The sequence below is a fragment of the Chiloscyllium plagiosum genome, chromosome 27 (genome assembly GCF_004010195.1).
Source record: "Chiloscyllium plagiosum isolate BGI_BamShark_2017 chromosome 27, ASM401019v2, whole genome shotgun sequence".
Taxonomy (NCBI): domain Eukaryota; kingdom Metazoa; phylum Chordata; class Chondrichthyes; order Orectolobiformes; family Hemiscylliidae; genus Chiloscyllium; species Chiloscyllium plagiosum.
Genome location: NC_057736.1, coordinates 22,348,739 through 22,373,741, shown reverse-complemented (window position 1 = coordinate 22,373,741; position 25,003 = coordinate 22,348,739). Strand labels below are relative to the sequence as shown.

The window sequence follows — 25,003 nt, the reverse complement described above, 5'->3', positions numbered from 1 at the left end:
CTCAATCAAGTTTGTGAGACATGATTTCCCACGCACAAAGCCATGTTGACTATCCCTAATCAGTCCTTGCCTTTCCAAATACATGTACATCCTGTTCCTCAGGATTCCCTCCAACAACGTGCCCACCACCGAGATCAGGCTCACTGGTCTATAGTTCCCTGGCTTGTCCTTATAATCCTTCTTAAACAGTGGCACTACGTTAGCCAAACTCCAGTCTTCCAGCACCTCACCTGTGACTATCAATGATACAAATATCTCAGCAAGAGGCCCAGCAATCACTTCTCTAGCTTCCCACAGAGTTCTAGGGTACCCCTGATCAGGTCCTGGGGATCTGCCCACTGTTATGCGTTTCAAGACATCCAGCACTTCCTCCTCTGTAAAATGGACATTTTGCAAGATGTCATCATCTATTTCCCTACAGTCTATAGCTTCCATATCCTTTTCCACAGTAAATACTGATGCAAAATATTCATTTAGTATCTCCCCCATTTTCTGCAGCTCCACACAAATCCTTTGATCATCTTAAAACGCCTCAATTAGATTAATCCATTATCTTCAAAATTCACAAGAATGCAAGCCTATTCCATTCACTGTCCCTTCATAATGTAATCATTTTTAGTCACAGTATCATTCAATTGAATCTACACTGCAGCTCCTACAAATCCTGTGTACACTGTCCGAGGTGCATTGTCCAAACACAGTGCAAAACAGGTTTGTCTGAAGTGCGAAATATGGAATATAACTTTCACCCCTTTGATTTCCAGCCACCTTGAGATAAAGGCCAACATTCTATTAGCATTTTCAATTAATTTTTGTCCCTATTAGTTTTGTGATTTTTGTACAAAATAACTGATCAAATTCTAGAGATTTGAATACGTACTTATTGTTTCCTGATCATTGTTCCTCTTTCCTAACAAATTCTTTCCCTATTCAAAGCTATTGGCTGCCCCTTTAAGAGTTCCTTTTGGTGGAACCTTGACTATTGCTTTCATAGTTGTAAAGTGTGGCACTGGAAAAGCACAGCTGGTCAGTCAGTATGCAAGAAGCAGGAGAATTGACATTTCTGGCATAAGTTCTTCATCAGTAATTTGGTGGAGGGAAGGGGGCTGAGAGATAAATAGGAGGATGGAGGTGGGGCTGGAGAGAAGGTAGCTGGGAAGGCGATAGGTAGATACAGATGTTGGTATAGGTCGGAGGAGAGGTTGGAGCGGATAGGTGGGAAGGAAGATGGACAGGTAGGACAGTTCAAGACGGCGATGCCGAATTGGAGGGTTGGATCTGAGATGAAGTGGGGGGAGAGATGAGATGAGGAAATGGGTGAAATTGACATTGATGTTGTATGTGGGAGGGTCCCAAGGTGGAAGATGAGGCATTCTTCCTCCAGGCGTTAGGTGGGTTGGATTTGGCAATGGAGGAGGCGCAGGACTTGCATGTCCTTGGTGGACTGGTGGGGGGCAGTTGAAGTGATCGGCCACAGGGCGGTGGAGCTGTTAAGTGTATGTGTCCCAGAGATGTTCTCTGAAACATTTCATGAGTTGGCGTCCTGTTTACAGGAGACCCCATTGAAAGCAAAGGACACAGGAGCTGAGGTGTTTGGATGTGCAGGAAAATTTCTGATGGATGTGGAAGGATTCTTTGGGGTCTTGGACACAGGTGATGGGGGAGATGGGGGAACAGGTTTTACACCTCTTGCAGCGGCAAGAGGTGCCTGGAGTGGATTTCACCAGTTTCCTCATTTCCCCTCACCTCCAATCCAACCCTCCAATTTGGCACCGTCCACTTTAATTGTCCTACCTGTCCATCTTTCTTCTACCAACCCCCCCGATCCGCTCCACCCTCCCCTCCGACCTATCACTAACGACCCCCACCTGTATCCATCCTATCGCCTTCCCAGCTACCTTCCCCTCAGCCCCACTCCTACCCTATTTATCTCTCCGTTCCCTTCCCCTCCACCCCACATTCCTGATGAAGGGCTTATGCCTGAAACATTGATTCTCCTGCTTTTCGGATGCTGCTTGACCTGCTGTGCATTCCTAGCGCCACACTTTTCGACTCTGATCTCCAGCTTCTGCAGTCCTCACTTTCCCCCATTGCTTTCAGACAGGCATTTATTTTCATTTGTTACCTTCTCAAAAAACATTAATTATACAGAAGTTCCTCATTAAAAATCTCTGAACAACTCACGTTTAAATGTATCCCTTCATGCTTTTGCTTCTCACCTGTTTCAATGATACACTGGGTCACACACAACTTGGCACTACCATTCCCTGCAGCAGACTTGTCATTTGGTGATTCTGGTCTCTTTTGTACCCTTCCCTTCCCCAGCATTACAAGTCAGCAAGGTTCCACACTTGAACACCTTTCAGAGATCACTTATGCTCCTTCAATTCCCCTCGCAGACCTTCCTTGACACCTTGCTGTTTTGACATCTTTTCCACACTATCTTCTTTGATTCAAGCTGTTCAAAAGTCCCTACATTTTTCGTAATTACATAAAACTATTTACAATTTCTACTAGGACTTGCATTTTGTATTAATTTCCTGTTTTACTTGTGGCCTTATTTTTTGTTCTAACACTTTGTTTCGTCTCAGATTTTCATTCACATGGCATTTCCTGTCTTTTGACACATTATTTGCACATTTTTATCTCTGCATTTCTGTCTTAAGTCTTTTATTATTTATGCCTTAAGCCAATTACATCTCATTTAATCCCACTTTCCAGATGGTATATTTGTTGATTCAATCCCTTTCCCAATCTAGCGAAAGTGACCTTATCAGATATGTCAGATAAGTTACCAACCATTTATTTCTTCACAAGCATTGGCTGACTGGTTATTTCCAAAACTCTGCATTTCTGATCATTTTTGTACCTATACAAATATCACTTTTCTCTTTCTCTCCTACTGTACTTGCTTTTCTCATCTCTCCCTCGGCCTGTTTTTCTCTCTAGGCCCTAAACAGTTACCAAACTTCACTGAACTCTTTGGTTCCTTCCAGCCATTGCCATTGATCTGTCGGTGGCCTGCAAATTAGGAGGCGGCGGTAGGGTGCTATAAAATTCACAGTACTACATGACACCCTTCATTCCTGATGATGGGATTTTGGCCAAAACGTCAATTTTCGTGCTCCTTGGATGGTGCCTGACCTGCTGTGCTTTTCCAGCACCACTCTAATCTTGACACTAAAATGAAACTCTTATGTCTATATGGTCCAGTATGCATACTTTATAGACCGTATAAGCCTTTTTTTTTCTGTATAGTATTAGCAATCTCAATGAAACCATATCAGATTGTGTACTTTTGTTCAGCTGTTATCTCCGCTTCTTCGCAGTGCCAGAGAAAAGAATGAATGGTTCCTACGGATACATTGGTCTACTGGGAGTTATTTTTCTGTCTATAGTTGTCGCATTTAAAACCCTTATTTCGTCAGGATGAAAAGAGTAATTTTAACGCTACTACTGTGATGAACGTAAGAAAATCAGTGACTGACAGCATGGCTGTGGTTCTCTAGTACTTTACATACTCAGCCAGTTTGAAATGAGGATTATCTTCACCATCTCTTTGTTTAATGGCTAATCCCTTTTACCATTGTCAACCATCGATGGGTGTTTTCTTTAATATCAGTGTTACTATCATAAGCATTCCATTGTGATTAGACTTTGTGGGACAACATGTTTTCATACTTTCTGATCATTTAACAAAAATGATGCATTGCAAATTGTAAAACAGTTGTATTTTATACAAACTAGGCATTTATAGTTGAAATCCCAAATAATTGAACTGGCTGTTACGTTCTCTGCTGTAACAGAATTCTTCTTCACTCCAGCTAAGGGTATGTAATTCCCAATTTAAATTTATTGTGTAATCTTGAATTAAATTTAACCTTGAATCTGACCTCAGATGTTTCTCTGCTCCCAAAGGTACTCAATATTTGAACAGTTTTCAATATGACCTCACAACAGCAGAATGTATTATGATGTCTTGAAATTATATCAAATCAAAAGACAAACAAAATGGCAAAGTGCACATCAGGCTGATGAACAGGGGTAATTTAAATATTCATAAGCTGAAAAGTTACTTCTGAACAATGGAGTTTTTTTTAATAAAATGAAACATTCATTGTTCTTTACTTTTCCAGTTTCGGTTGTTATTAAGTTTATCAGCACCATTAAAAGCGATTAGTTTAACTTTTTGCAGATTAAATAATGAAATGCCTCAAGGTATAATTTTGTCTTGCTTAGCTATCTATAAAACTCTTCATGTAACCATTTATCAGGATCCTATATGATTAAGAAATGTTTAAACTAATGTTTGTTTGGGAATAAAATCTTACTGTAGCTGTATGTTTCACTTCATTTCTAATTAAAAATGAATTTAAAGACATTTAAGAATATTTTTGAAACAAATTTCAGAAAGACCAGTACATGTCTTTAGGAACAACAATGGTCACAAATGAGTGTTTCTGTATAGTGCAGTTCACTTATGGCCAGTAAGCCATTGTTGTTTCCAACTCAAATTCCAGACTGAAGAAAAATCAAAATGGTAAAACCTTTCATATACTGCAAGCAGACATTAAGTAGGCAAAGTTGAAACGAATTGATTCGCTATATTGATCTACATACAGTACAGTGCAACCAAATTATGACAATTTTTATAGTTTACAGCTTTAAGTATTGCAAATACTCAAGTTAATTGTTGGTGCAGCTACACTGGAGCTGTAATTGTCCATAGTTTTAATGGAAATGAAGCTTAACCCCTTATAAATTATATTTGATATCCTAATATACCTGTACTGAGTCTACAATTGCAAATAGAACATGGCACTTTCATTCCACTGAGAAGGTATTTAGAAAGAGCAGAAATGCATAACTTCTACTGGAACAAATGAATTACAAGTTATTTCTGGACAAGATGAAAATTATTTCGGTTGGCTTAGAAACTGCAGTTCCCAAAGACATGCAGACGACAAATCATACAACATATAGCATTTATTACAATTTTTAAAATGTAATATTTCAAACACTAAATTAAGGATTACAAAATAAATGCAACATGTTCAACATAAGTATTTTCAAATTAAGATCTGCAGTTGGCTGTTCAATTACCCAAGATCAAGGAACAAACAATACATTCCAATTACAATTTAACCTAATGTTAATGGCTCACTGCTTCTTGTACAGTCAACCAGTGTGTTTGGAGATCTTTTAGAAAGTTAGGAAAATTTACACTGGTAAAAGAAAAAAAGGAATTACAGTATAAATGGCAGAGGAGGAACTCGAACTGAAATTACTTAGAAAGACAAAATGCCATTGAACTGTGAAATAGATTGGGGGCAGTCAAAAAAATTGCAACTTGGGCCATGTTTCCTGCACAATCTAGAGGACGCCAGAATCAACAAAACGCTTTCGAAAACGGGTATCAGCCATTTCCGAATGTAAATGGCGATTTCTAGAGAGTATTTCAGTTTGAATCACGATTCGTCATTTAGAAACGCGCTCACATTAACCATGGTTGGTGGTTGGCCGGGAAGATGGCGGCTGACATGCGACTTGCTGCAGTTTCTTAAAACAAAAGAAGTTTACAAATCTGATCTTCAACCGCCGATGCTGTCCTTCAGCGGCCTTTGCTTCGGTGGGGGAAAAATATGAAAAGTTGCACTGAGTAAACCTCACAATGTAAATCACTGCTTATCTTCCCGAGCGGACCACCCCAGGTCTGGAAGGCACCATCATCGGCCGGTGAGGCCCCATCATAGGCCCCGGCATCATGGGCATCGGGCCCCCGATAGGCGGCCTCATCCCGTGACCTACTAGCATCATACCGGGAGGCGCGGGGCCCATCATCGGCATCATGGGCGGCCCTCCCATCGGGGGCCCCGGTAGGATGGCAGGCCGCGGCGGTGGGACACCGACATTGCCGGGAGGCGGCGGGATAGCGGCCCCACCGGGAGGAGGACCGGCCGGCGCCGGAAACGGTGCGGTGGGCGGGATCTTCCCTTGGCGGAAAGCGGCGGTGGTCTTATCGATGAGGCTCTGGGCCTGTTCTTCCATCCATTTCTGGTAATAGTCCTTGACGTTCTCCTTGTGCTTGCGGCCCTCGCAGTGGGTTTTGCGGACAGACGGCGAGTCGTGTGTTAAGTAAGTATCGCAGTAATCGCAATAATACTTCGGCATGTTGTCGGCCGGACGCCGAGGTGGTGCGCATGCGCCGGACCCGCCACAGTCCTTTATATACCTATTTCTGCGTCACTCCATCTGATGTCACTACGCCGATTCCATCATTGATCACGTGATGGTCCGACCCTAACGGGCATGCGCATCTCCAGCTGTTGTTGGAGGGTGGATGCGGTATTGTTTGTGATCGTCTCTATCGGTGGCTGAGCAAGTATGGATTTCTCGTATAGACCGGTTTTTTTTTTAAGTTTAATCGTTTAACTTACAGCTTCGCAGTAGACGTCGTCGTTGCTACTATTATAAATAGAGATATATTGAGGCGTTGCTGGAGCACTAAAGGGTCGGCACCGCTTTGGGTGGAGCATGCGCACTGGGAAATGTAGTTTTCTGGAAGCTGTGTCTTCAGCTCCCGGGAAGAAGTGAAATTTCTGCAGGACTACAAATCCCGAGAGCACTGTAAGGCCGAGCCTTTCGCTTCTCAGGCTTGTCTCAGTCTAAAATTTGTGATGGCTTTACATCCTCCTCCAAAAATAACCATGTTTTAAAGACATGGTTATTTCCTATCGTGTCCAGAAGGTAGTGGTAAAATAAAGCAAAGAACCGCGAATGACGATAATCTGAAACAAAATAGAAATTGCTGGAAAAACTCGGCCGTTTGCTTTCTCTGCGCAGATACTGTCAGAACGGCTGAGTTTGTCCAGCGATTTCTGTTTTTGTTTAAGAAGCTGTACGTAGTTACTTAAGCAAATGTTATGCCTCTCGATGACATTCATGACTTAGGCAAATTTCAGTCTCTCATGATACTATATTTAAGAATATTTATTCTATATTGGAAGGAGCTAGAATGGTTTTATTTTCAATGTAGGTAGATTTTAAAGTATGCTGACGTACCAGAACTGATTTTTTTTTTAATGAAGAAGTCAGAAGAAATAAGAACTGACAGAATCATAAAGTCACAGAAATATACAGCTCAGAAACAGACCCTTCAGTCCAACTTGCCTATGCTGATCAGATATCCCAATCTAATCTAGTCCCATTTGCCAGCACTTGACCCATATCCCTTCAAACCCTTCCTATTCATATACCCATCCAGGCGCCTTTTAAAAGTTGCAATCATACCAGCTTTCACCACTTCCTCTGGCATCCTCATTCCATTCACACACCACTCTCTGCGTGAAAATGTTGCCCCTTGGGTCTCTTTTATATCATTTCCCCTTTCATCCTAAACTTATGCCCTCTAGTTCTGGACTCCCCCACCCCAGTGAAAAGACCTTGTCTATTTACCCTATCCATGCCCCTCATGATTTTATAAACCTCTATAAGGTCACCCCTCAGCCACCAAAGCTCCAGGGAAAACAGCGCCAGCTTATTCAGCTATAGCTCAAATCCTCCAACCCAGGCAAATCCTTGTAAATCTATTTTGAACTCTTTCAAGTTTCACAGCATTCTCCTGATAGAAAGGAGACTAGAATTGCATTTTCCAAAAGTGGCTGAACCAGCATCCTGTACAGCTTCAATATGACCTCCCAACTCCTATACTCAGTACTCTGACCAATAAAGGAAAGCACACCAAATGCCACCTTCACTGTCCTAGATATCTGTGACTCTACTTTCAAGGAGCTATGAACTTGCACTCCAAGATGTAAGCCATTTGACCCCTTGAGCCTGATATTCAATACATGGCTTCTCATATTCATTTTCCTGCCCTTTCCTTAACTCATGATTTCCTACTCATCAAGAATATTTATCCTAGCCTTTGAACTTTGTAGACTTAGGGGATAGTTTGAGAATTAGGGCCAGACTGTTCGGGAGAGATGTTAGGAAGTACTTCTATACGCAGTGATAGATGTTCAGAACTCTTCCACAAACAGTAGTGGATGCTGGATCAGTTGTTGCTTTTAAATCTGAGCTAGATACATTTCAGGTAAGCAAATGTATTATACAAAGGCAAGTATTTGGAGATAGGCCACAGATCAGTCATGCTATCATTAAATGGTAGCATGACAGGCTCAAGGGGCTGAAGGGCTATTGCTATGTTCTCAAATATACACGATGACTCTGGTCCACAGCTGTCTGTGGCAAAGTGTTCCAAAAGCCCTTCATTCCTGATGAAGGGCTTTTGCCCGAAACATCAATTTTTTCTGCTTATCAGGTGCTGCCTGACCTGCTGTGATTTTCCAGCACCACTCTAATCTTGTTACAAAGTTTGTCAACCTTCTGTTGTGAAGAAGTTCCTCCTCAACTCAGTCTTAAATTGGTGCCCCTTAATTCTGAGACGATGTACACTGATCCGAGACTCTCTCATGAGGGGAAACATCCTGTCAGTATTTATCCTGTCAAGCTTTTTAAGAATCTTGTGTGTCTCAAAGATCACCTGTCATTCTTTGAAATTCCAAACAGTAATATCGAACTATTGAACAATGCCTATATTAAATTATTGAAACTACTTATTTATATTATCAGATCAACTAGTTGATCTCATGTTGAATTGAGCATATTGCATGATCATTCTATCTTATGTTTTCACAAACCCTGCATTCTGGCACTTTGTCCCTGTCCTCAGTCTGTGAGCTGAGCTTATGGTCTCATATTTACTGTGTTATGACCTGCCTGCTCCTCCAATAACTCATCTGTTACAGAAATCGTCATTCTGGTACCTCATTCTATACTTTAATAAATTATTATCATCTAGAGCTCTGCACATATCACCCATGTCCTTGCTTAAAAGTTTGATTTACATATTTAATGCCTTCATTGTATAACCTCCTTAATTCCTGCAACTTCCTTTGCAATCCCTGGAGTCCTTCCTTTTATTCCTTCCATTTGTGCATACTGTCTGAACCCTACCATTGATACATGTATCTTCACTATTTGGGCTCCAGACCTTGGAATTATAGAGTCATAGAGTTGCACAGCACGGAAACAGAAGCTTCGGTCCAACTCCTCCATGCCGACCAGATATCCCAATTAATCTAATTGCATTTGCTAGCATTTGGCCCATCTCCCTCTAAACCCTTCCTATTCTTATATCCATCCAGATGCCTCTTAAATGTTGTTGTCTCAGCCTCCACCATTTCCTCTGGCAACTCATTCCATACATACACCATGCTATGTATGAAAATGTTGCTCCTTAGGTCTCTTTTAAATCTTTCTCCTCTTACCTTAAACCCATACCCTCTAGTTTTGGACTCCCCCACTCCAGGGGAAAACACCTTGGCTATTCACCTTATGCATGCCCCTCATGATTTTATAAACTTTTAGAAGGTCACCCCTCAGCCTGCGATGCTCCAGGGAAAATAGCCCCAGCTTATTCAGCTGTAGCTCAAGCCCTCCAACTCTGTCAACATTCTTGTTAATCTTTTCTGAACCCTTTTAAATTTCACAATATCCTTCCTATAACATGTACACTAAAATTGCATGTAGTATTCCAAAAGTGGCCTAACCAATGTCCTGTACAGCTGCAACATGACCTCCCAAACCCTGTAATCAATATACTGACTAATAGGCAAGCATACCAAACACTTTCTTCACTATCCTATTTACGTGAAACTCCTCTTTCAAGGAATTATGAACTTGCATTCTAAGGTCTCTTTGTTCAGCAACATTCCCCAGGACCTTAGCATTAAGTGTATAAGTCCTGTCCTGATTCACTTTTCCAAAATGCATCACCTTGCATTTATCTATATTAAACTCCATCTGCAATTAAACTCTATCTACTGCTCCTTGGCCCATTGCCCATCTGACTAAAATCACTTTAAACTTTCCTGGCTACAATCGTTTCTGCATGAGACTCTCCTTGGAGCCTAGTCTTGGGCTAAGCCTTTTGTCATTCCTCGTAATATCCCCGAGTTATTTTGGTTTCTGTTTGTGAAGTAAAATGGGGACTTTTAATTTTGATGTTAAATATGCTAGACAAATGCAAGTTTTTTTTTCCCTCGTTGAAACTGTCTGCTTTCCAGGCCCTTAAAGTTATTTCAAGTGATTTCTGCCTGAGTTTAAGTGGCTGGAGACTGTATTTGAGTTGAAGTTGTGGAGATAATGTGATGTTAAGTAGTGCTTTCCCCTATTTATTCAACTCTGATTAAGGCACTTTTTTGGAAAAGCTCTACCTTTAAACAATAGGGCATCAGTTAGAGCATGGAAACATGCCCTTCAGCCCACTGTGTTTATGCTAATCAACAAACATCAAAAGACACTATTACCATTTACCTGCACTTGGCTCATGGCCTATTATACCCTGGCATTTTAAGTACTCATACAAATGCTTCTTAAGTGGGCGGCACAGTGGCTCAGTGGTTAGCATTGCTGCCTCACAGCACCAGGGACCCAAGTTTGATTCCAGCCTTGGGTGACTGTGTGGAGTTTGCACATTTCTTCCCATATCTGTGTGGGTTTCCACTGGGTGCTCTGGTTTCCTCCCACGGTCCAAAGGTGTGCAGGTTAGGTGAGTTGGCCTGCTAAGTTGCCCATAGTGTTCAGGGATGTGTAGGTTAGGGGCATTAGTCAGGGAAAATGTAAAATAATGGGATAAGGGTGCAGGTCTGGGTGGGATACTCTTCAGAGGGTTGGTGTTTCGTTGAGAGCACTTCCCTACAGCAGCCTCTCAGGTAGCACATTCCATATGTCTTACCACCTTCTGGGGGACAAAGCCTTTCCTCATCTCCCTCTAAACCCTTCCTATTCTTATATCTTCTCTTAAACCATTTGCTCCTCATCTTAAACTTCTGCCCTCTGGTCATGTACATGTCTGCCGTGTGTAAGAGGTTCTTTTGATCTACTCTGTCTATGCCTCCTATCATTTTGTATAACTCAATCAGATCTCCTCTCGCCCTCCTCTTCTCCGAGGAAAAGAAACCTAGTCTATCAAATCTCTCCTTATAACTGAGACTTCTCACCCCAGGCAACATCCTGATGAATCTCATTTGCACCTTCTCCAGTGGAATCAAATCCTTTCAACAGTGTAGGTTTTACTAGTTTTTGTACAGGAATATCTCTCACCTTATTTGTTGACCATGGTTGAGTAACTATCCAAGTCAGGTGTTTGCACCAAGGATGTAAACTGGTTTTGTATCATAGTGAATATTATTCAGCATTTATCTTTAGGTTGACCTATGAGCAATTTGGCCCAATTTGCTGTGATCATCCCTCAATTCAAAACCTTGCTTTGTGATTCTGTTCTCAAAAACACAAAAGTCAGGAAGTTATGCTAAATCTATTTAAAATAGTTCATTCCCAGCTGGTAAAATGTCTTTAATTTTGGACACCACACCATCATAAGGATTTAGGCAGTATACTAAACAGCTTGACCTGGAATGCTCCATGATTTGATAATTATAGTTGATCTATGTGACTGTAAATTGTTCCACATTGGACAACAAAGGATAAGAGATTTTAAAGATTCAAAATTAGTAAGGATTTTGATAGTGGAAATAGAGAATGTGTGTCCAGTGGTGGAAAGGTTAATGAACAGATTGCACAAATTTGGAAGTAGTCAAGAGAACCAGAGGCGACGTAAGGAAAATTGTTTTTACATAATAAGGGGTTGGAATTTGAATGGAACAGCTATTAATGAAGAGAAAAAATCAACGATATAGGGAAAGAGTGGAGGAATGAGGCTAACTGAATTATTCTTCAAAAGATCAAATGTTGATTGAAGCAACTGAATGTGTTGAACAATTCTGGTTTTGTAATATTTATCAGTTTGAATATAGATGTGTGTTTAGTTGGAAAAGAAAAACTAAATGTAAAAAAACTTTTTTCTGGGCTTGCAGGATGTCTGGATTTCTAGATAACATCAGATGTCCAGAATGTGAATGTATTGACTGGAGTGAAAAACGAAATGCCATTGCATCAATGGCTGCTGGTGTGTTGGTATGTATCCCTGCATTATTGCTCTGTAAGAAATAATCATAGATTTGATGTTTCGGACTAGATTGGGTGCAAGATTTGTCCCTGATGAAGAAGCGCTAATAAGTTGATGTTGTAACTAAGCTCTAGAGCATCTTGTTCTCACCATAATCCTTATAATACCACCTGTTGCACTATTTTGCTCTCTTCCACAATTAAGTAGTATCCTCATCACTTGAATATGCGTTGATATGTTGATTCAGGAATTGATTATTATAGTTGATCTATGCAACTGATTCAGCATTTAAGTAGTAAGTATAGTAATAGGAAAGTGCACACAGTTTATGGGTTGGTCCAGTCAAGTGGATCAGCTGCTAGTTGAAGTCTACTCATTTCTGTGCAACACAAATCATTTTTTCTTCCCCTCTCCCTCCACTCTTCAAAATTTCATAATTTGTTTTATCCTGAAGACATTAATACCTTGGATTTGGCAATTGCATAGATGCTGGATAGCGGTTACTACTTTACTCGAACTAATATTCAGAAGTAAGTCTTGGCATATGTTTGACTATAGGATAGTTGTAGTTAAGCCCAAATCCCATTCTTACCCAATGTTGTATGTATGTTTTTTTTTATTCATTCACTGGATGTGAGTGAAGTCAATGTTTATTGGCTACCCTTAATTGGAGCAGGAGGTGTTGACTGCCACCTTGCAATGTAAGAGTACCTGCAGTACTGTTAGGAAGAATGGTCCAAGATTTTGACCCAGTGGCAATAAAGGAATACAATATTGTTCCAAATCAGAATGGTGTATGACTTGGAGGGGAACTTGCAGGTGGATCTGATGCCTTCAAATTGGGAGAGTTTATGGCTTTGGAAAGTGCTGTCAAAGGTTGCTTATAATATGATCAAGAGCAAGTATCTAGTAACTTTATCACAACCCATAAGCTGAGGTAAGTAAAAAACATTGGTGCTGCTGTCTTGGTTTTAGTACAACTAAATTTGAAGGAGAGGAGAGATTGAATCTTCTCTGTGTTAACGAACTTTGTGTGAACACTTCTTTTGCCCTGTCTTAGTCCGTTAATTTCGTTTATAAGGTATTTTATTTGTACACTGAAATATGGCTGTTTGATTTGATGAAATCGAGTCATAAATTTTATTTATATGATTCAGTTATAGAATCTTGAAGTATTTTGTTTCTTTAGTTTTTCACAGGCTGGTGGGTTATCATTGATGCTGCTGTGAAGTACCCTGAAATGGACAAATTCAACCACTCCTACCACACCTGTGGTGTTATAGCAACACTTGCATTTCTCATGTAAGTAGAAGTGGGCTTTAGCTGTCTTGAAGATGATGCCAGTTCCCCATTACCACCAGAGAGCCACCCCAATCTTTCTTGTAATTCTCATTTCTGCTATTTTCATTGAGTTTGATATGGTGCACCCTTAGGTCCTTGTTGTTCTCCAGTTTTGTGCAGTCAATTCCTGATAAGTATAATTGAATATTTACTTGCATTAAAGGTGCTATATATTGAAAGTTATTATTTATATTTGCATTTATTATTTCTAATAAGCTGTGCCGCATCATAAGACCACAAGAGTCACGAACAGAAGTCAACCATTCAGCCCTACTTCAACTCTACTTTCATTTCTTATCCCCTTAACCCTTGTCTCCCCTCTGATTAAAAATTTGTGTATCTTAGCCGTGAATATGCTTAAGGATCAATTCTCTACAGCCTTCTGCAGTAAAGAATTCCACAGATTGTCTATCTTCTGAGAGAAAAAAAATTGACAATATGCTTTAAGTATAAATTGTAAATGGATCCAGAATTACTTAAGGATAGATTATGCTCATTGGACTTAATATTTAAGAGCTTGGATTCTCTGGTTAAGTTTGTGCCTTGGTGTCCTGGGAGAGGGAGCACACAGTGCCCATCAGTATTCTCTATGCCTTTTAGAGAGAGAGAGATAGGTAGGATAGGATGGGCAATACAGTGCTTTATTTCCCCCTCCAACTCCATTTTGATTTAGTGCCTTCCTGCTTCTTACTTTCCGCACCCCCAAAAAATATGATGATTTGCATTGCCCATGGTGGGCTTTGTTTGAAAGTGCTCAGTTGCTACATGGGTGCTTTCACTGGTGGTGATTATTACTTTATTTAAAAATGCAAAAAGAAGTCACGGTAATTTTGATGGTGGGAGGGTCACTCAGTTGTATGTGATAACCCTTCTGAGTAAGGGGGGAAAAAAAGAACTTGGATAAGTGTTCTTGTGATGCAATGATTGTGTACCTGCCTTGGAGCAAGCAGGTCCAGGTCCACTACTCCTGAAGTGTGTAATAACCGCTCCGAACAGGTTGGTTAGAAAATATCAAGAGCTTGTGGTCCAGTGGCAGCATCTCTACCTCTATATCTAAGCCAGAAGATCTGTGTTCAAGTCCCATCTATCCCAGAGATGTGCTTTAACATCTGTGAACAGCTGGATTAAAAATGTTAGGGGCTTTTGTGGTGCAGTGGTAGTGTTCCTACCTCTGATCCAGGAAGCTTGGGTTCAAATCCAGCTTGCTTCAAAGGTGTGTCTTAACATCTCTGAGTAGTTGATTAGGAAATATATCAAGCAGGTTTAAATTAGTTGCATAAACACGTGGAGGTAGAAAAAAAACGGGTGAGTTTGATGAAGTGTGGCCAACTGAAATAAACGTGAATTCGGTTTTTAAAAAGAAGTTTATGGCCGCTAATGTTTGGAGATACAAGTTCAAATTACCATCATGGCAGTAGTGAAGTTTCAAATCAATTATTGTAAATAAAAGCTTGGGTTAGGCTTATTCTTGTGGCACTTTAGTAATGTGTTCCTACCTTTGAGCCAGGAGGCCTGCCTGGGTTTGTGTGCCACCTGCTTCAGAGGTGTGTCGTAGCATCTCTGAACTCGTTGATTTAAAAGAAAATTTAAAACTTGATTTATGGGTGTTGTGGCACAGTGGTAGCGTCCCTACCTCTGAGTCAGGAGACTCAAGATCAAGCCCCACCTGCTCTAACAGTGTGTAATAACAACTCCGAACAAGGTGATTAGAAAATATTTTTGAAAGAAGAGTTTGGTTTTTCACCACGAGTGGGTTGGCTTCCAGATAGGACATGGATTCAGAAAGAAAATATAGAAACTGGTGTTTGATGCTCAATTATAGATTTACAATAAAACCTTTCTATATAAATGCGAGGTGCTGCATTTTGGGAAAGCAAATCTTAGCAGGACTTATACACTTAATGGTAAGGTCCTAGGGAGTGTTGCTGAACAAAGAGACCTTGGAGTGCAGGTTCATAGCTCCTTGAAAGTGGAGTCACCGGTAGATAGGATAGTGAAGAAGGCATTTGGTATGCTTTCCTTTATTGGTCAGAGTATTGAGTACAGGAGTTGGGAGGTCATGTTGCGGCTGTACAGGACATTGGTTAGGCCACTGTTGGAATATTGCTTGCAGTTCTGGTCTCCTTCCTATCAGAAAGATGTTGTGAAACTTGAAAGGGTTCAGAAAAGATTTACAAGGATGTTGCCAGGGTTGGAGGATCTGAGCTACAGGGAGAGGCTTAACAGGCTGGGGCCGTTTCCTCTGGAGCGTCGGAGGCTGAGGGGTGATCTTATAGAGGTTTACAAAATTATGAGGGGCATGGATAGGATAAATAGACAAAGTCTTTTCCCTGGGGTCGGGGAGTCCAAAACTAGAGGGCATAGGTTTAGGCTGAGAGGGGAAAGATATAAAAGAGACATACGGGGCAACCTTTTCACGCAGAGGGTGGTGCGTGTATGGAATGAGCTGCCAGAGGATGTGGTGGAGGCTGGTACAATTGCAACATTTAAGAGGCATTTGGATGGGTATATGCATAGGATGGGTTTGGAGGGATATGGGCAGGTGGGACTAGATTGGGTTGGGATATCTGGTCGGTATAGACAGGTTGGACCGAAGGGTCTGTTTCCATGCTGTACACTTCTATGCCTCTAAATATCTAAAACCTTTTGTTATCTAATTCAATGTATGGATATTGGTCTGTTAGGTATTAGTAATTCTTGTGTTTATCAGTGTTTGTAGAGGCCTGCTTTCTCATGATCCAACTGAATATAGTAGAATGTTTGTTGTATATTTTGTATTTCAAATGCTTGTGCTAAGATGAGGTCTTTTTTTTAATTTAACTTTTCATGATTGTATAATTCCTTTTAACATATAAATTAAGTAAACTATATGTGTGTGCAAGGGAACTTTGCTTTTTTCTAACCGTCTTGTGGATTTGACAAAATATTAAGATTAATATGTATATAGAATAGAATAGATTCCCTACAATGTGGAAACAGGCCTTTTGGCCCAGCAAGTCCACACCAACCCTCTGGAGAGTAACCCATCTGGACCCGTTCCCCTACCCTATTATCCTATATTTAGCCCTTACTGATGCATGTAACCTACACATCCCTGAACACTATGGGCATACCAAACTGAAAAAGGAAGAGGCAAAGTCTAAAATCAAGTTGAACTTATTCTATTTGGATATTTAAAACAGAGTTTGTTCCAACAACCAAAGATATTTAATTTAATGTGGTCAATTATGATACTCTGTGAAGAGCTGAGGAAATGTAACCCCTTTAATAGGGTGTGACAGATTTCAAAAAGGATACTAGAACTTTTTAAATTTTTGAGTTCTCTATTACATAAATAATGGTTGGGATACAATAGAGCAGGATGTTTAAGAATTAATTTTTGTTTGAGCACAATTATTGTCTATTTGCTAAGCATTAGATTGCTTAATATTTGAAAAGATACAAACCCTGAGGAAAATTGAACATGGTAATAAATACAGAGGAACTTCGATTATCCGAATTACCAGTTATCCGAAAGAGATCTCGAGGTCCTGATAGAAACATTTACATCAAGGACGTGTTTCCAACAGTGATCGCGTCTTTTGTTTGCAGTGATTAAACCAGCACCGTCTCCAAATGACTGACTCCCCTCTCCTCCCTCTCCTCCCTCTCCTCCCTCTCCTCCCTCTCTCACTCCAGGGAAGTAAACCGAGCCAATAACAATCCCTCTCCTCCCTCTCCTCCCTCTCCTCCCTCTCCTCCCTCTCCTCCCTCTCCTCCCTCTCCTCCCTCTCCTCCCTCTCCTCCCTCTCCTCCCTCTCCTCCCTCTCCTCCCTCTCCTCCCTCTCCCTGGAGTTCTACACAGGGGTGTACCCTAACCCCCCACCCCTGCTTCCCAGGTATAATCTCTCCACCATCGTCCTGTACAGGGCAAACGTGGAACCTGTCAAAAAGTTGTGTGTGTACTATTTCAGACTTACCCCACACAGGCAGCAGCAGTCTTGGTGTACAGTCCGGCTACCCTGTAGTGGGGGGAGGGGGAGCTCGTGTGCTTTGTGTTGGGGACGGGGGTGGGGTTGGACCGGATTGGGGGGCAGTGCTGGACGGGAGTGGGGGGGGCGGGGTGTTGCACAATATCTGCTGCTGCAGTCTCCTGAATGGGGAGCAGACTTTAAAACTCCGAGCATTTAATCGATTTTCTGAATAATCAATTATCCAAATGAAATAGTGTCTGCCCATCTTGTTCGGATACTCAAGTTTTCACTGTATTGGCTACTTCAAAAATACTCTCATTCATTTCTGATAGCCCTTCCGGGCTAGTTGCATGTCCAAGTTTGTTCTTTTTGATAAGCATCTACATTTTGCAATGGATCTAACTCTTGATTATTTCTATTGAAAGGAGTTGCTTTGTCCTGGAAATTGAATGCATAATTCTAATTAATGCACTGTAACCTCCACAATCACCTGATGAAGGAGCGGTGCTCCGAAAGCTAGTGTGTTTCCAATTAAACCTGTTGGACTATAACCTGGTGTTGTGTGATTTTTAACTTTGTGCACCCCAGTCCAACACCGGCATCTCCAAATCATCACCACTACATTAGTCAAGCATGTGTTGTGCTTGCAATGTAATGTTGCAGAATTATACATGGTCTCTGAATTGCCTAATGGAATCAGCAGGAAATCGGACATTTGTTTCAGAAGCATAAGTTTTCAACCATATTCTGCGATAAAGCTTTATTTGAAATTGTTTGTTTCTTTCAGGATAAATGCTGTTTCAAATGGACAAGTTCGTGGTGATGGCTATAGCGAAGGTTGTATGGGCCAGACAGGTATATTTCTTTATCATTCGAATCGATAATATGGTGTGATTTGTGCTATCTCTAAGGTTGTTCCCAGAAAGATTCTGTTCCTGATTTTTTTGTTACTTTGTTTTGATTTTCGTATTGTGGATTCTCTGTAATCAAGTTGAGCCTGAATCCTCTTAGTTTGATGGCTGCTTTAACAGAATCGATTTAGAAACAGAAAAATGTAGAAAATAAATATATAAAGTTAGTACATTGGTGAATTGTTACACCAATTTTTCTTTGCCCACAAATGTAACCCATGAGGGTCAGGATGTTCTTGTCCATCTTTCATCAGAATTTCTGCTGTTGATTTGTATTGCCCATTGAAGGATCTGATTTGTGCTCCTGCTCACCTCATGGCCAGCCAGATGTCTTTTGTGTATTTATTTATGCAGTAGATTAGCAATAGGAAAACAATTCTGCTAATCAGCTTAGGAAATTTATTGCATCTATGACTTATTATTAAAAATAATCTGGCTGTCATTTTAATCATAGCAAAAATGTACTGCTATTGTAATATAACATGGTTGCAATAGATTATCTTATCAATATTTTTCTAATTCACATTGGTTCCAACTTGTTACTTAATAGAGAATCTTCTTTCTAATGCACATGAATTTGTAGCACACTTTTGGAAAGACTCCCGAGCGTGTGTCCTGCAGTTGCAAATGTATATTTTGATCAAACATGAACAGTTTTCTATCCGTGCTTGTGTATTGTACTCCCTTAAGAGAATTGATTTTTTTTTCAGGTGCTCGAATTTGGCTGTTCATTGGTTTTATGTTGGCATTTGGATCTCTCATTGCGTCCATGTGGATCCTCTTTGGTGGTTATGTTGTGCCACGTAAGTGAATGCAAGTAATTCCTCTAACCTGCTTTTGTGAAACTCCAGTGATTAAGTATAATTTATTTCTGTTGTTAGGTCACTTCTTTGTTAGTGTCTCAAAGTCTAAAGAGAAAGTAACAGCGCAAAAAGGTTGATAGTAATGTAATCATTGTGAATAGTGCTTAGTAAATTTCAGGCTTTCATGTAGGTTGCTATTTAACAATGGTTGAGATTTTAAAATGGAATTTCCATTGTTTTCGATATTCCCTGAATATTCAATATCAAATTTACTGAAGTAGGTTAGATAAAGGGGAAGCAATGGATGTAACCTATTTGGATTTTCAGAAGGCATTTAATAAGGTTCCACACAGGCTACTTAATAAGATAAAAACTCTTGGTTTCAGAGGCAATATGTTAGCATATATAGAGGACTTGATAAACTAATCAAAGATAGCACATTGGGATAAAGGTGATATTTTCGGGTAATCTGTGATTAATGGTGCCCCTCAGATACCAGTATTGGTGCTACAATTATTCACAATATATATTAATGTGGAATTGAATGTACTATAACTAAGTTTGCAGATGACATAAAAATAGTGGGTAGCCAAATGATGTGGATAACAGTCTGACAAAGGATATAGACAAGGCGAAAGTGAGGACTGCAGATGCTGGAGATCAGAATCGAGAGTGTGGTGCTGGAAAAGCACAGCAGGTCAAGCAGTATCCGAGGAGTAGGAGAATTGACATTTCGGGCATAAGCCCTTCATCAGGAATGAGGCTAGTGGATCGGGGCTTGGAGATAAATGGGAGGGGTTGGAGTTTGGGGGAAGGTAGTTCAGAAAGCGATAGGTGGATGAAGGTGAGGGAGAAGGTAATAGGTCAGAGGGGGATGGACAGGTCCGGAGGGTTATGCCAAATTGGAGGCTTGGGATTGAGATAATGTGGGGTGGGAAATGAGGAAGCCCTTGAAATCCACATTGATCCTGTGTGGTTGCAGGGTCCCAAGGCAGAATATGAGGTGTTCCTCCTCCAGGTGTTGGGTGGTAACGGTTTGGCGGTGGAGGAGGCCCAGGACCTGCATGTCTTTAACGGATTAGGAGGGGAAGTTGAAGTGTTCAGCCACGGAGCGGTGAGGTTGATGGGTGCGGGTGTCCCAGAGATGTTCTCTGAAATGATTCGCAAGAAACGCAGCACAGGGGAGGGTATTAAAATCTCCCCTTCAGTTTAAGTGTTTTGCTGTAAAGTTATTCAGTACTTTTTAATCATATGAGAATTGCTATGTAAATGCAAGTTCTTTACTTTTATTGGACTATTAAACCTGAAATCTGGAATATAACTGAATATGTAGGAATGAATATATGAATATGTGAGACTGAGTAGACAACATGCCTTGTGGGCAAAACAGAGAGTATTGAAGATTATTGGTGTGATATAAATGTGCACTATTTTGCTTTTCAGTATTTCCAGACTTTGTTTTTTTTAAAAAAAAATGTTTTCTTTCTAGAAAAGTCAGATGTTTACCCTGGTATAGCTGTCTTCTTCCAAAATGCATTTATCTTCTTTGGGTAAGCATATATGTTACAGTAATATAAATTCTATGTGAGAGCTATTTCCAAAACCTTTTAGAAAATAAAGTGCACAGCAATTGAGAGCAACTGAAATTTAGAACTTTTTTTTAAATTGAAATTTCTTTTTCACGCAGAGGTCTGGTCTTCAAGTTTGGACGTACCGAGGATCTGTGGCAGTAAATATGTGGCACTGAGGTTCACTGACTACGTATTTTGTATTTTCTCACAACTTGCATCTTGCTGTATTTAGTGTAACTTTTACTGTTGAGTTTACATGTTGACGCTGTACCATTTTTCCATTTGGAGCTCATATTTGACTTTGATATGTTTTTGGTTATTTATGGGCATTGTTAGGATGAGTGGTATATAATTATGTAGAACAGATTAAAATGTTACCTAGCAATAGTTGAACTCAAAATGGAGGATAATAGTCTCCGTATAACATTGTGATTATTTTTTTAGAATGATTGGGATTTTCTGGGCAGGGTGAGTTAGGAGTCACTGGTTTTATTGTTAATCTTCCAGTGATGTCCTTATTCCATAATTTCCAGGAAACTAATTCATACAGGGTATAGCAAACATGCTGTTCCATCAACCCTGGAAGAAGTGTAATACAAAGGTGGGCATAGTTTCACAAGGTGCTCAACTATTTCTGTCCGTGTGTTCTATGCTTCTCTGGCTAGTCCTACTATGATCATTGGTCACATATTCCTCATTCTTTGTAGTATTCCCATACTGTAATTCCCATGCATGCCTAATTGTAAGGTTCATGATTCAGATCTTGTCAAGTAGGGAGTCAATCTCTCATCATAGAACAAGGAATAAAAGCGCTGAAGATGTCATGTGACTGCTTGACTTGAACCGTAAGCAGCAATTAACACCTTTTGGAGATATTTTCTGACCTGATAATTGATGGCTTGATTGCACTGGCAAATGCAACAAAGACAACATGCTGCATTAACCTTTCCATGCTGTATGGAAAGTAATCCAAGTGCATACTGGCAAATTCAAATCAAATGCAAGTATTGTACAGACAAAGCTTTCTTAAAAGCGGGAGCATCAACAATAATGCTCATGTCCAGCCGCCTCATTATTTTGCACAAATCCGCCTTGTATTTCTGCTTTGTTTCAAGGTGAATTATCACTCACTGATCATATATATTAATTTTTTCTCCCCCATACATAATCTATCTTGTTAATCTAGAAATTAATCTAGAAAGTCCATTCTTACCACATTTTTGGAGTGAGGAAGTAATAGCTGTTGTCTTCTAACATGGGTATTCGTCTCCACCTTGCCTTTTGTCTCAGACTCCATCCTCTAGAATAACCAGAAAATATCCAATCTGGCAGGCAGTGCAGCTACTATATCATTTTGAACATGATGAGTAGTTTGGGATTCTTATAACTATTAACATTTAGAACTTGCTGATCTCTGCATTTGGAAATTTGATCCAAGCAAAATGCCAAAAAAAGAAAACTAGAAAAAAAATCAATTCTGCAGTACAGAAATCAAACTTCAAATAGCTTTACTTAACAGAAAGTCCTGAGTCAGTCTACATTAGTTGATATCAAACCCACTCTGTCTAGATTTACTTGGTATAACTGTCTTACAATTAGCATGAATCTAAAAAATTTGTTTTTGCAGGGTTCTAAATTGGGACAGACCTGTTATGTTTTGGAGAGTTTGACGAGCACTTTAACCTAATTCAGAAATGCTCTGCCAAAATAGAATAGCATTGACCAGATTATCCCACACAACATCTTCCTCAACTCCTGTGCTGGAAAGCAACTTTATATTATGGATATTGTTGCAGCAGAAGTTTCCAGGAAATTCCTAATATTTGTTTTAAATATAGAAGCTCTTGGATTTAAAACTAATGTTAGTTTGTATGATGCTTCTACACGAGCTTAAGATGTTCTGGGTGTTTCGAGCCAGGTAGTTACTATCTCTGTACTTTACCTACTAAATAAGATCTGCATTGTTCAATCTCTTAAAACCCCCTGTTTGCTAAAACAATGATGTATTTGTGAACACTGCAAGATTGCATTAAAGATTTTGGTGTTTGTAAGTTGGAGATTCCTGGCGAATGTCCCTCTAACTTTACTGGTTTTCTTATGCTCTCCCTTTTCCAATGAGAAGTCCAACTTGATGGAATACATGACTTGTTATATTCTGAACAGAAAAAGTAAGTAGCAATAACTGACTTGGGTAGTTCAAAGAAAGATGACTATTACCAGATTTGGAGAAAGCTATGCTAATACAGTGGGGGAATATTGTAATGACAGTTTTAAGATTAAATTGAAGGTAATTATCAACATATTTCTAACATTTAATACTGATGATAGAGAAGCTCCAGTGATCAGTGGTGGCATTCTTAGAATGTTAGTTTATGTGAAATCTTGAGATTCAGGAATTATGTTGGCAGCCATGTCCACTACAAATCATGTTGACCCCTCTCATACAGACATACACAGGGTCTTTTAAGTTGTAGCTTATTAGTAATTGTTGTTTATATATTCTGCTATAGTTGTTGCATTCCTAAAAATAAAAAAGTAAAAAGGATTCCTATAAAATGCCATAATAATAATTCTTTGGTATCTAACTTGATTTTGCACAGGCAAGTAATGAAAAGTTGACTTTAGTGCAGATTTATCATTTATGAGCTTTCTTTTGCTTTGTTAAAGTTACCATGGGGCTCAATCATATATTTTAATTACTTGCTATTTTGTGTAATCAATACTTTTTCATTTGTTTTAATTATGAAGTGTATGTGTAATCCATCAATTGCAAAATTACCAAGTATTAAAATCATAAATTTCAAAAATGATGGAGCAATAACTGGATCTATTTATTGTAGTACTTAGAACTCTCCATGTTCCTTCTGATACAAGAAGCCATTGTTTGATATGCTGTGCCATGGAAGATAAACAATGAAATAATCAGCAAGAAGATTAACTATAAATCTCTGCATTGTTGACACTTTGACTCAGGCATCTGACCAAGACAATAATAAAGGTTGTCTCCTCATAAGGGTAAAAATGTTATTGTGGAAGTTACTCAGGGCTTACTTATATTTGGTTAATTGGCAGTTCAGCCAATTTGCAGAGATTTGGCAACTACTTTTCGCAGGTCTTGATTTGGAATACCACATGGCCCAAAAGAGAGAAGAATTTTTATTTCAAGGAAAATTTATTGGACAGTTTGTAACAAAGATAGAAAAAGCAAGAAATACTCATCTGATAGCAGCTGTCAAACAAGAAAAACAGTTAACCTTTTAGGGGTGTGACTTTGTCAGAAGTGTTATGATGAAAGGCCACAGACTCCACAAAATACCTACAGTGTGGAAGCAGGCTATTCGATTTATCGAATCCACACAGACTCTCTAAAGAGTAGCCCTCCCAGACTCTGAACCATGTAACCCCGTGTTTCACTTGGTGAATCCATCTAATCTGCACATCTCTGGACACTATAGGTGATTTACCATGGCCAATCAACCTAATCTGCTCATATAATGACTGTGGGAGAAAACCGGAACACACATAGTAAACCTGCATAGACACTGAGAACATGCAAACTCCACGCAGACAGTCACCCCAAGGATGAAACTAACCCAGTCACTGGCGCTGTGAGGCAGCAGTGGTAACCATTAAGCCACCATGCTGCCTCCAGTATTAACTCTTTTTTTTTTTCTCTTACCATGAAACGGGTCTGGATGTCAGAGAGCTATAGCGATAGATGGGTCTGTTTCTGTGCTTTTGATCCAACTCGTACATGCTGCCCAGATATCCGAGCCTAATCTAGTCCCATTTGCCTGCACTTGGCCCGTATCCCTCTAAACCCTTCCTATTCATATACCCATTCAGATGCCTATTAAATGTTGTAATTGTACCAGCCTTCACCACCTCCTCTGGCAGCTCATTCAACACACACCACCCTTTGTGTGAAAAAGTTGCCCCTTAGATCCCTTTTTTCTCCTCTCATCCTAAACCTATGGTCTCTAGTTCTGGACTCCCCTAACCCAGGGAAAAGACCTTGTCTATTTCCCCTATCCATGCCCCTCATGCTTTTATAAACCTCTGTACTGTCACCCCTCAGCCTCTGATAATCCAAGGTAAACAACCCCAGCCTATTCAGCTTCTCCCTGTAACTCAAGCCCTACAGCCCTGGCAACATCCTTGTGAATTGTTTCTGAACCCTTTCAAGTTTCACAACATCCTTCCGATAGGAGAGATTTCAGAATTGAACACAATATTCCAAAAGTGACCTAACCAATGTCTTGTACAGCTGCAACATGACCTTCCAACTTCTATACTCAATGCTCTGTCCAGTAAAGGAAAGCACACCAAATGCTGCCTTCACTATCCTATTTACCTGAGACTCCACTTTTAAGAAACCAAGAACCTGCAA

At 40.0% G+C, this 25,003-nt stretch overlaps 3 protein-coding genes across 3 annotated transcripts in view; 2 read left to right on the top strand and 1 right to left on the bottom strand.

Annotated features, from left to right (window-relative positions):
• mgst3b (microsomal glutathione S-transferase 3b) overlaps window positions 1-4,381 on the top strand; it is a 17,430-nt gene extending 13,049 nt beyond the window's left edge. The window contains exon 4 of the mRNA XM_043717648.1: window positions 3,330-4,381. Coding sequence (XP_043573583.1) covers window positions 3,330-3,433 — 104 coding nt within the window. The 3' untranslated portion in view covers window positions 3,434-4,381. The remainder of the gene's footprint in view (window positions 1-3,329) is intronic.
• Window positions 4,382-4,971: 590 nt separating this feature from the next.
• On the bottom strand, window positions 4,972-6,219 carry snrpc (small nuclear ribonucleoprotein polypeptide C). Its single transcript, XM_043717646.1, has one exon. It carries the CDS (start codon window positions 6,169-6,171, stop codon window positions 5,686-5,688), a length of 486 nt encoding a protein of 161 aa, XP_043573581.1. The 5' UTR covers window positions 6,172-6,219; the 3' UTR covers window positions 4,972-5,685.
• A 71-nt stretch (window positions 6,220-6,290) lies between these two features.
• Window positions 6,291-23,420, top strand: tmem50a (transmembrane protein 50A). Its single transcript, XM_043717647.1, has 7 exons — window positions 6,291-6,382; window positions 11,943-12,042; window positions 13,224-13,336; window positions 18,116-18,183; window positions 18,950-19,042; window positions 20,532-20,592; window positions 20,730-23,420. Exons 2-7 carry the CDS (start codon window positions 11,944-11,946, stop codon window positions 20,773-20,775), a joined length of 480 nt encoding a protein of 159 aa, XP_043573582.1. The 5' UTR covers window positions 6,291-6,382; window position 11,943; the 3' UTR covers window positions 20,776-23,420.
• The last annotated feature ends 1,583 nt before the right edge of the window (window positions 23,421-25,003 follow it).